The sequence below is a fragment of the Ambystoma mexicanum genome, chromosome 1q (assembly GCF_040938575.1).
Source record: "Ambystoma mexicanum isolate Mex_15411 chromosome 1q, UKY_AmexF1_1, whole genome shotgun sequence".
Lineage (NCBI taxonomy): Eukaryota > Metazoa > Chordata > Amphibia > Caudata > Ambystomatidae > Ambystoma > Ambystoma mexicanum.
In genome coordinates, this window is record NC_090922.1 from 674,869,284 (window position 1) to 674,881,416 (window position 12,133).

Below are 12,133 nucleotides of genomic sequence, written 5' to 3' on the forward strand. Positions count from 1 at the left end.
CTACACTTCCACTTTTGTGTTTGTTCAGTGTTACATTTATAGCAATGTTAGAAAAGGAAAAGACAAAGTTATCAGATTATCGATTATTTACGCATACCTGCGGTTTCTAACAGTTCATATGTTAATGCATTTACTCTGCAAGCACATATAGTAAAGTCAATTTAAGGGAGGACAATGGTTAGTTAGTGTAAAATTAGCCTGATTGAAGGTTCTAGCGACTGGTTCTAGTGACTGTTTCTTTGCACAGCAAGTCTTTTAAGTCCAAAAACGCAACCTTAGCTAAAGGCAGTTCAGAGAGGGCTCAAAGACTTGAAAAGCAGCAGAATATGATGAGTTCCAGAGGATGTCTACCAGTCTCTAGTGTTTTAGAAGCAGCAAGTTAACAAATAACAAGGGAGACCTGTAAAAGGACTTGAAGGGACACAAGCAGCTGCTTGAGTCGGATGTAAGAGGGGGTGACCCTCGACATCTCTAGGTGCACTCCAACGCTCTGGAGCGACTTCTTGGAATCAGGTAAGCAATACCTTTTTCCCCCACAGTACCTCAGCTTAGAAGAAAATGTTTGTACTGGATGCTCCGCGATGTTGCAGCTCTGGACCAGACTTCCGGATTCCTTGGTCTCATGACTGAAGACAGGACGAGGGAGGACCTGGGACATGACTTTCAGCAACTTCTTGGTTCATTCTCTGGTTTTGATGCCTTTTCTGCAGCACCAACAAAGGACACGGATTGTTGGTCAAACTTCATCCCGTCCTGCAGTGCCGTACTCTGGCGAGGGGGTCTAGGCGAGTTGGAATGGATCTATGGAGTATCTTTACAGGTTCAGCAAAGATTTGGACGGATTCGGCCTTTCCACGATGATGCACTCGAAATGGGCAGCAGGTCTCCTAGTATTGGGGTTCTGCAGCTCTGTAAACTCCTAGGACATCGGGAGATGGCTCGATTCAAAGTTAGTCTTGGGACTGGTTGTTCCCACCAGCCAAAGGGAAGGAGTCGTCCTCTTCAGAGCTCTTCTGCTGCATAGAAAACTGGGTCAGGATAGCAGTGGTCGCTTCACGGTGCTGCAACGGGTCTGCGGTCATCTCTGGTTGTCTTCGGTTACTCCCCCCACTCCCTCCGTGGGACCTTGTCCTATTTAGGCAGTCGGGCAGATGAAGGACAGGTGTGTGGAAGACTCCTCCCCCACAAAACACACACACATTGACCTCCCCCTCCCAGAATAGTAGAAGGGCTAACAAAGAACACCCATGCTAGTAATGGGGAAAAAAAGGTTGGTACTTAGGTGCCTCTATTGTGCACTATCGAGACTATGGGAATAGCCTGCGGTATAAAAATTACACAATAGTTGATAGAACACATCCACTGCCACCAGTCATAACTAGGAGCTTGTCTATGTGACTAAAGTCACAGGAATAGAGAGAAGGAGGATACTAGGTATCCTTAAGAACTGTAGTTACTCTGAGGATATAGAAAAATTATCTTAAAGTGGGGCCCTAAGGGTATCCAGCAACACTGCCTATAAGGAGCTGTGTGCTGCAGCAGTAAAACACAGATGCCTTTAAGAGCAGGCAGAATACAAAGAATAGAGTTCCAAAAGACAGACCGCAAGATCGAATGAGTGGAAAAAGGCTCCACTCATTCAGGATTGAAAGAAAAAGGCTCAAAAGTCCAGCAAAAAGTGTTGGGGTCTCGCTAGGAGTGGGGATGAAGCATACAAATGATAAATCTCCCTAACATGCAAATCGGATACAGGAGACTGCCGCTCAGAGCACCTGCATAGGGAATACCTAAACTTGCATGGCATAAATAGTGTAGAATGGGATGTGGGTGGGGTGGAGGGAGAACCTTAACATGCAAAATACATCCCACAATGTACTGAAATGGATCCAGTCCCACCAGCATGGAACAAAATAATGATGAGGGGTAAAATTGGAGGGAGGGGTAAAATTGGAGGGAGGTGTGAAGTACTCCATCGGGCAAAGATGCCCTAGATTTTCAGTTAAAGGTTTTTGCTGTGCAAAAAGGACTCTGGTTCATACGATGTAGGACGAACCATGTACAAGTATGAATCAAAAAGGACGGGAACTTTATCAAAAAGAAAGGTGCAAAAAAAATAAAAACTCGCCCACAAATGCTACCAAATCATTAAAAAATATGGACCACTTACTACAAGATACATAACCCCTTTACTTTCCGGTATGCATATCCGCTAAAAGGTACTGGACATATTTTGGAATGGTTTCAGGCAGCTCTGCGTTTTTTTTATTGTTTCATTTAAATCTTAAAGTTTTTATGGTTATATCTGACACAATTTCCAAATTAAGGTATGCGTGAAAATTGCAACATTCTCAAGTAGTATTTAGAGATAGACTGAAGGCTAAAAAGAGGGGGTGGGAAATAATTATTTTGTTATCTATTTTTAGCAAGGCTTAAGTGATTACCTTCCATTCGGTTTTGCTGCATAGGACATCCTGAAGGTGCACATGCTTGATCAGGCTGAGCTGGAACGTTAGGTGGCTGAACCGGTTTAGGCGATGCAGATGTAGAAGCACCCATGGCAACCTTAAAATGATAAAGCATGGAGAGTCAAAACTTCATGTCTCAACAAAAACATGTTCAAATTACTCATCTCTAATGCTTAGTTATGGAAACATTGTGGTTACGAGTACCAGAAATGTTTAATCTTAAATACTGGCTGCAAGCAACATTACCTGCTTAAAGATAAAAGATTGTTCAGGGATGGACATAGTTGGGGCTGTTTAGCTCCTGCGTGCAACCTAAAAGGATGTGGCTAATTTGACACCAGGAGCGACTTGTTACTGCCCAGGCCACGTGGTGCCATACAAACATACCCGTCTGACATTACCTTTGTGCATTAAGGAAAATGTATAAAGGAGCAATATGGGTCACATACAATGGTTTCACACGAAAATACTGTATATATATATAGAAAAAACAAAAAACAATGGTTGAAATGATCGGGTACCAAAATTACATACAGCCGAAAATGCAGAACATTTGAACCATTCGGTTTTCATTATAGCTAACAAGGGAAGCAGGGGTGTCCCTTGCACCCTGGTTTACAATAATAGAATCGGGAGTGTCCCCAGCATCCAAAACGTTTTGGAGAAGAAAGAAAAAAAAAAAAAAAAGACCCTCCAGCGCCGGTTCCCATCCATGGAAGCGAAGGGAACTGGCGCTGCAGTGACTCGGCCCGGCACACAGCAAAGTGTGCCACCAAAAGGTGAGTAAGGGGGTGGGGCGAGTGGAATGTAGAAAGGCCATGTAGTAGGTGCTTATTTCTAATATGAATATTTAGAATGCGAGATTTTCGTCTTCGTAATGTTCGTATTCGAAGTAATCACGTACATCCAAATACAATAGATCAAAAATTATGGTCTCATGTAGTAGATTTTTTTCTGCATCATACGTCGTAGCTTTTTGTTCCTCAGGAGGTACCTCCCGATTACGGGGTGATGCCCGATTCCCATGACCTCCTGTTTATCAAAATTGTATTTTTATATATGTGTGATATATGTATAAATTGCTTTCCAAGCAATAACATCCAAAATCATGAATGAATACACGCCAGACGCCTAAGGATGCATGTACCAGAGAGGGTTTTGTATTTGTATTTATTTTATTTATAAAGCGCAGCCAGGCCGGGGGCATACGGGCGCGTAAGTTAGATCTGGTTACAGTTGAGTGCAGTAATCAAAGGTTACGTTACAGTTACAGATAGATACATACTTAGTATTACAGATACATACATGCATAGTCTGAAATAAGTACATTAATTACAAAAAATACCGTCGGCAGTCAGTAGTTCTGGGCTCTGGAGGGTTAGGCTGTCATCGAGTCCATGTTGTGAAGCCAACGCTTCGTGTTGCGTTTAAATAGGTTAAATGAGGGTTCTGACCTAAGGAGCGCGGGGAGTGTGTTCCATAGTTTCGAAGCTTGTACGGGGAAGCTAGCTCCACCCGAGTTATGAAGTTTGAACCTCGGTATGGACATAGTGTAAGCTTGAGCTGTTCTAAGTGGTTTTGTTGATGTATGAGGTGTAAGTTGGTTGGTAAGGTAGGCTGGTGCAAGGTTGGCCCTGGCTTTGTGTGTGAGGGCCAGAGTTTTGAGGGAAATTCTGTGCTCTACTGGGAGTCTCAGAAATATGCGATTGTTTAGGGATGTTGAGGGCAGCCCTGATGGCATTATTTTGAATTACTTGCAGTTTGTTGATATTTTTGTGACTAGTGCCTAAGTAAAGGGCATTACAGTAGTCTATTTTGGACAGGACTAATGCTCTAGCAAGAGTAATGCAATTGGGTGAGGAGATGAATGGCCTGCATGCTGTGATCAATTTGCAAGTGTAGGTGGCTGATGATGCTACTGCATTGGTTTGTTTGGAAAAGGATAAGGTGGCATCAATGTAGATACCAAGGGTTTCAGTGTTGTTTGAGACGGGGATAAGATTACCATCTATAGTGAAAGATTTGAAAGCGGAGTTAAGATTTTTTAGTTTGGGGTGAGTGCCAAGGATGATCAGCTCAGTTTTTTCGTCATTAAGACAAAGATCATGATGTGCCATCCATGCTTTTATTACTGAATATATTTCATTGATGGTTTTGCTGTCTGTTTCATAGTTACCCGAGATAGGAATGAGTATCTGGGTGTCATCCGCATAATTGGTATACGTGACACCCAGATAGTCAAGGATATCAAAGAGGGGCTTTGTGAATACATTATAAAGCGCCAGGGACACACAAGAGCCTTGCGGGACTCCACAATGTACTGGTGAGGGTTCAGCTGAATCTGTGGGAGAGAAGACCCTCATGGTTCTGTTCGTCAAGAAGGAACTGATCCAGGCTGCGACTGAAAAGTGTGCTGCAGTTTTCAAGTGGTGACAAAGTGTTTGGTGGTTAACCAAATCAAAAGCTGCTGACAGGTCAAGCAGTAAAAGGAGTGCAAGTTTGCCATTGTCTTAAGATTTGGATCTGGGTAAAGAGATCAATTAATGAAGTTTCCGTGCCGGGTCTGGATCGGAAGCCGGATTGCCCAAGTCCCAGGAGATTGTTCGCTTCTAGGTAAGCCTGTATTTGTAGATAGGCTGCTCTGTCCAGTATTTTTAATAAGAAAGGTACAGTTGTTATCGGCCTGTAGTTAAGACGGGTTGGCTGGGTCAAGAGTAGGTTTTTTGAGTAGTGGAATGACCCACACGTCTTTTAGGTTATCAGGCACTACTCCGGATTTGAAGGAGGCATTGATAAGGTTGGTAATAAATGGTGCCAGATCGTGTGCTGCTGCTTTGATGATCGGGGCAGGACAGGCATCACCTTGGCAGTTTGACGGTTTAATTTTCCTAATGATGTTTTCTACTTCCCAAATTGAGAGGGGTGAAAAACTGAATGGCTTACAAGTTGACTTGAAGGTAGGTGATTTGTTAGGTAGTTGTTTGTGGTCAGGGTCAGCTAGTAGCAGGGATTTTTTCGCATTGATTTTAGAATTTAGGCGGGCTATTTTATCTAATAAGGCCTTCTGAATGTTACTACACCATAGTGCGCCAGTAACACATTTGCCAATGGGGGCAATAGGGGATTCCAATTCTTTTAGAATGTTAAAGAGTTCTTTTGTGTTGGATTCCGCTTGCGTAATCCTTTTGTTGTAGGTGTCTTTGTTAGCAAGAAGAATGGCTTCTTTGTAACTAGTGGATGCTAGGGTTAGCTCAATCTTGTTGGTTGCAGAAGGGCACTTTTTCCAGTGTGCCTCAGCAGTTCTTTTAGTTTTGCGTAGTTCTCTTAGCTGCGGTGTGAACCAAGTATTAAGGTGGCGCTATGGTTTAGGTTTCCGCAATTTTAGGGGGGCGATGGTGTTCAGTGCTTTAAGAATTGCCTGATTGTAGGTATCCACTAAAACTGTGGGGTCCACGTCTGAGTCAATATTGTTCAAGATGGGGAGTAATATCGGTAGGAGTTTGTCGGGTGTAATGTCTTTCTTATTTCTCGTGCTGGTGGCTGGGGCAATGATGGGAGCCGGGTGGTGAATGTTGGCTTTGATAGAGAAGGTTATTTTACGATGATCTGACCAGATGCATGGATCATTGGATAGGAGATCAATAGAGCAACTGAGGTGAGTGAGCCAGTCCAGCGTTCTACCTTTTATATGTGTGGGCTCATGAATAATGTGTGTGTGACCCAAGTCGGATAGGGTGTTGGCTAGATCATGGGCGTTAGTATTCTTGGGGTTGTTAAAACCAAGATTAAAATCCCTGAGGAGGATAGTTTGTGAATTAGGTTTAGTGTCCGTGGTTATGAGTGATGCAATGTCATGGGACCTGGTGGTCGGTAAATAAGGTGCATTGTTGTCGTATGGTTGGGTGATAGAGGTAGTTTGATGGACAAGGATTCAGCAGACTGGATTTGAACATCCTGGATGACTAATGTCAAAGGTATTTCTGAATATGAGGGCAAGTCCACCTCCCTTCGTCGGATTGGTGTTTCTGTCACATCTAATAATGGCATAATCGTTAGGTATGGCAAGGGCCAGAGAAGGACCGGAGGCAGCATTAAGCCAGGTTTCCGTGACTGCAAGGAGATTAAGCTCTTCGTGAGTTATAAAGTCAGCAATGTCCAGAGCATGGGCAGGGAGAGACCTAGCATTCACGAAAGCTGCTTTAATGGGTTTGTCTTTCGCGGGGATGTTTTCTGGTGGTATAGGTTGGTCATGCAAAAGGATAGGGGCTGGCTTGTTGTCTGAATCAATGGTTGAACAGACTCTGGTAACCAATAATAGGGACGCACACTAAAGCGTAAAACAAACTTCAGAATCCTCAATGAAGTTAACATACTAAAAGGCCAAACATCCATTGCCAACATTCACCATCGGAGAATCAAGGAATTTGCAAACAGACTTGATGTGCAACCCTAATACAGGAAAGCAGCAAGCCACCACTGCAAAAGCACAACGTTGCCATCGTGTACACAGGCTACAGACAAGATTGAAATTGGAGATTTTATATAATATATTTATGGAAGAGGAGTAAAGGAATTTCGGGACAGAATACATTCTTAAACTAGAGCATTTTTAGGAAAGCACAACCATTTTAAAAACGGAACTATTGTCAGGCATCACGTTAGTAGAGCTTTTTCTGATATGTGAGTCAGAGTCCATTGGGTTGAAAATATTTACAAAATAAAAATAAAACAATGCAGGTGCTACGAAGATGCAACCGCTCCTGCAGAAGATGAACCTTATTTCAGCCAATAAAATAGGTACATACATTGCTTTAGTGGAGCTCTGCATTTAGGTATGTGATGAGGATGTTCGCTGTAGTTCGATGTATTCGATGTAGTTAGGTAACGCGCCTGTACACAAGTGTTTCTAGGCACAAGACAAGGAGGGGAAGACAGTGGGAGAACGAAACAAACCATCTTACTAGGCCATGTGTCATTCAGATCGTGCAGGGGGGCGAGGAAAAGGAGAAGTGCCAGGAGGAGGGAAAGGGGAAGCCCCATCATTTGGATGTTAATAACAGAGGGGAAGCTACCCTATTTCCCACCCAGAATGAACCAGAACCAACCAAACCTGCCATAAACCTTTACGGTCTGCTCGACAAAGACTGACCAACAAAGAACCATCCCAACCAACAGACAACTGGTGACAACCCACCTGGAATGGAAACCAAACCCACAACACAGGTCTGAACAAACAATACCAACAACCCAAAAGGGAAATCAAGCAAACTACACTGTAGCCTCCTCAATGTTAGATCCATGGCAAAACACAACAAAAATCCAGGACCTCCTAAGCGAAGGAGGCGCAGACGGGCTCTTCCCCAAAGAAACCTGTCTATCAGACAACTAGAACGCCATCACGAATGAAGCAATACCTGACAAATATAAATTAATACACGCCAACAGAGAAAACTGAAGAGGAGGCGGAGTCGCAATTATACACAAAGAAAACATCCAACCATCTCGAATCATCACAACCAACACAGAAGACTATGAATCCGTCCTCAAGATAGAACTCAACGACCAATCATAAAGTATTCCTCCTGATCTATAGACCACCTTCTTACAAACCCAACTTGCATGGAAGCCTCGTCCGCTAGTTTTGTTGCAATCAACCCACCAAACAGCCTAGTCATACGGGAAGATTTCAACACATGGTTTGAAAAAGAAAACTAGTACACATAAAACTCACTCTGTGCACTCCTGGAAACCTTACAGTTCAAGCAAATAGTAAATGGACCCACAATGCTGGACACACCCTAGATGAAATTATCTGCTGGGAAGAACTATGCACATCCGTACCACCTACACCATTGGTGTGGAGTGACCATTACTTGATAACATTCTACATCACACTGCAAACCTGCCTACAGGCCGAGAAGGGCATCCTCCACACCAGCAAGAAAAGAAACTGGAAGAACTTGGACCTAGAGGCCCTAACAAACCTTCTAGATGCAACCGTCCCAAGCGAAAGAGATCCCCACTGATACAAACATAGATACAACAGAAGACACTCTCCAAGGCCCTTGACCAAATAGCACTAGCTAAAACATTCAAAGCACAAAAACAAAAAAACTGGCAGCAAAATGGTTCACAGAAGAACTGAAATAACTCCCAAAAAACAACTGCAAAATGGATACAAAACAGAGAGAATACACAGGACAAAAAATACCAAAGACAACTCAAACTGTACAAACCAACAGTCCTCAAAGCAAAAATAAAAACTCTACTATGCCACAAGAATAGAATCGGCAAACAATCCACAGAAAGAACTCTTTCAAAATCAAAGAAATAAAACTCTTCCTGTGAAAATTCCATTACGCTACACAAACACTTTGTGACAACCTCACCAACCATCTGAGAGCAAAAATAGACAATACAGGCGATCATCAACCTAGCCGGGGCAAATACAACCGCAATCACTGGACCACAGACACTAGACGAAACACAGATTACAGCAAAACTCATCTGCCTAGAACCCACACTGATCAAGGACACCAACCTTGCAGGATCTCCAAGGGACCCCTGCCCACCGGATGTCTTCAAAGGACTCCTCAACCACAGAACCCCAGCGACACGCTTACGGAACCTAATGAATCTATCACTCAAAATAGAAATAGTACGGTCCTTCAAATCAGCATATATCAAACCACTGATAAAAAAAGGTCAGAAAGCGCAGAAGACCCAAGCAACTACAGACTGATATCCAACTTGCTCTACCCAGCAAAGATCCTGGAGAACCAAGTATACAAAATCCATCTCAAAGACGCCGAAACAAAACAGAATATTTCGACCAATCACAAGTTGACTTCAGACCGATGAGCGGAACAGAATCTGCACTTCTATCGATAAGGGACGAACTGAAAATAAACAGACAATGACACCCAATAGGCCCTCCTTATATTAGACATATCAGCAGCTTTTAACACAATCAGTTAGCAACACTAATAAATAGTTTGATGGTATGTGGCATACAGGAATACGCACTAAAGTCGCTTACCTCATTCCTAACAAACCGAACCAAAACCTACCTACCACCGTTGACCTCAAACACCAGAAATATATCCTATGGAGACCCACAGGGTTCCAGCATCTCCCCTTTACTTTTCAATATTTACATGTGCCCACTGATCAAAATCATTCCAGCCCACAGACTCACCGCCTACAACTACTCAGATGACACAACTGATTGTGAACAAACAGAACACATGAACAAAACAACAACCGCAACAACTGCCTCACAGACATATACAACTGGATGACAACAAAAAACCTCAACCTGAACCTGGCAAAAATGGAAATAATGCTCTCACCCGCAGGATTTGAAGGAGGGAACCCACAACTGGACTGGCCAATAGGCATGGGAATGCAACCAGAGACTACCAATGTAGTAAACAACCTAGAATTCTCATGGACAATGGACTATCACTGTAACCGCAAGTCAATGCAAATCGCCAAAAAATGCTTCTTCCTCCTACAACTACTCAGAGGATTCCTCACAAAACCCTCACAATCATATCCCTGATACTCTCCGGAATTAACTACACAAACAGCCTCTACCTAGGAATGCCAAAAAGACTCACCAAGAAGTCCCAAAGGGTGCAAAATACAGAAGCTAGGATCCTACTAAGACTAAACAGAAGAGACCACGTCACTCCAGCAATGAAAAGCCTACACTGGTTACCAGACAAAAGCGCATCAAATTCAAAGCCCTCTGCATCGCCCACAAAGCCTTGCACAGAAAAGGAGCAGAATTCCTCCAAGACAGGATTAGCTGGTATCACCCAGGAAGGGAACGAAGATCCAGCAATAACCTACAAATGGAGGCAAAACACTATGAAAAAATAAAAAAGGAAATTTGGCGTAACTGCGTTCTCACATCTAAGTGCTGTAGGGGAGGATTGGTCCAAAAAGACCCCCCTTGCCTACATCCCTTCCCCAGGTGAGGGCCATGGCTCATCGGGTGTCCCCTCATTACCACCAGGGCCCAGGTGGTGGAGGGCTCACCTGCTGAAGACATTGTCCAAACGTATTGAATTTAGCTAGGCCTCAGAAACCATTTTGTCTAATAAAGATGGTGTGAGCTCGGCGCACTGTAGCGCGGCCCCCACCTTTGGAGAGTTTCAATTATCCCTGTAGTCGCAGCTCCCTGGCAGATCCGCTGTGAGCCCGTTCCCACGAACAAGACGGACATGAGCTAGTGTAAGATACCAACACTGTAACATTTCACCTTCCACAGTGTATCACTGCTCCCAGCATGAACCGGCCAGCGAAGCCTGGGTGAAAAAGAGAACTGTAAAATGGCCCTCGAATAAAAGCAAAAGTTCCCAAACACTAATGCCAAAACTACTTGCAATGCGCGCATTTTTCTCCACAAAACATCTTCTATTAAGGAAACCTGTAAAATGTACAAATATGGTAGAATGCATGTTTACATGACATTAGCAATGAAGCACCTACACCACTGCAGTTGCGTGCAAATAATAAAAAGCGTTCCGGGTGGCTATTCGTTATGTGTATCATTGAAAAGCTTACACCCCACGGTCCCGCGCCATAACCGAACTAATGCTGCTAGAGCGCAAGGAAAGACAAATGCAACCATACAGAGGGCTCATGTGAAGGACGCGCGAGAATGCACCCTTCATGTGTGTATGTCTAAGCCCCTTATGTGCCACTACCGTCACGTACGGTGGCGAGTCATTTTCTATGTGCTCCACCAACCTCACTACTACCTCACTTACTGCAAATGTATATGCATATAACTAAATGTTGTAGTTGTTAAAACATAGTGTACAAATAATGTGCTCAGACTGGCTATATTTGAGAGACATTTTAGCAAAGTTAAAATGTATGTTTTCGAATGATTCAACTGAGTATTGTATAGTATTCAAATGTTTATGATGTTTTCACCTAAAATCGGCAACACACGAGGAAGATACCTTTGTGAATATGTGCAAGGCCATTCCCCCACCCTCCCTGCGAAGACTGCCAAACAACAGAGCAGAGGCCCGCGCCGCGCTGCTCCACCACCCCCAACTAGGCTGGAGCCGCTTCAAAGATTTGTAGTCCCCTCTGCAGCACCCAAGGCCACGGCCCGCCACCTGCATTATTTACAGCCCAGCAGTAAACCTCCGCCTGAATACACAAATCCAAAGGCGCCCTCTCTTAAACCCCACAACCCACCGGATCACCTTAGGCTTATGGCCCCTGTACAATTAGGACACCCAATACTATGGCAACATACAGCAGCACATTCATAACGACTTCTAACAAGACAGAAAGACATGTACCGCCTGTCCCATGCCCTGAGACCCAGCCCCTCGACCTATGGTACCCGGTCAACAGGACACTAGTAACCATGCACTGATGAATCGCCATCAAACCCCTCTCAAGGTGCATTCCTCCTGTGTTGCATTAACCTGTAGAATAACCTATTGAAAGATTTACTAAAGAAGATAATAATGCAATAACAATGACTGCGGTGTGCATGGCCTAGGGCAAATAAGTCAGGATAAGACATTCATCTCTGACACTGGCCACAGTGGTACAACGACACCGCCTGGATGAACCCAGCTGACCTGCCAGGCCCAGCCCAACCCACAAGGCTGACCAGTGACGTCCTCCAGCCA

The 12,133-nt window shown here is 43.9% G+C and overlaps 1 protein-coding gene across 3 annotated transcripts in view; it reads right to left on the bottom strand.

Annotated features, from left to right (window-relative positions):
* The window catches only part of HCCS (holocytochrome c synthase), a 338,093-nt gene that overhangs the window by 268,294 nt on the left and 57,666 nt on the right, over positions 1-12,133 (bottom strand). For all 3 annotated transcript variants that reach the window (XM_069641282.1, XM_069641281.1, XM_069641280.1), the window contains exon 2: positions 2,442-2,562. In XM_069641282.1, coding sequence (XP_069497383.1) covers positions 2,442-2,556 — 115 coding nt within the window. In that variant the 5' untranslated portion in view covers positions 2,557-2,562. The remainder of the gene's footprint in view (positions 1-2,441; positions 2,563-12,133) is intronic.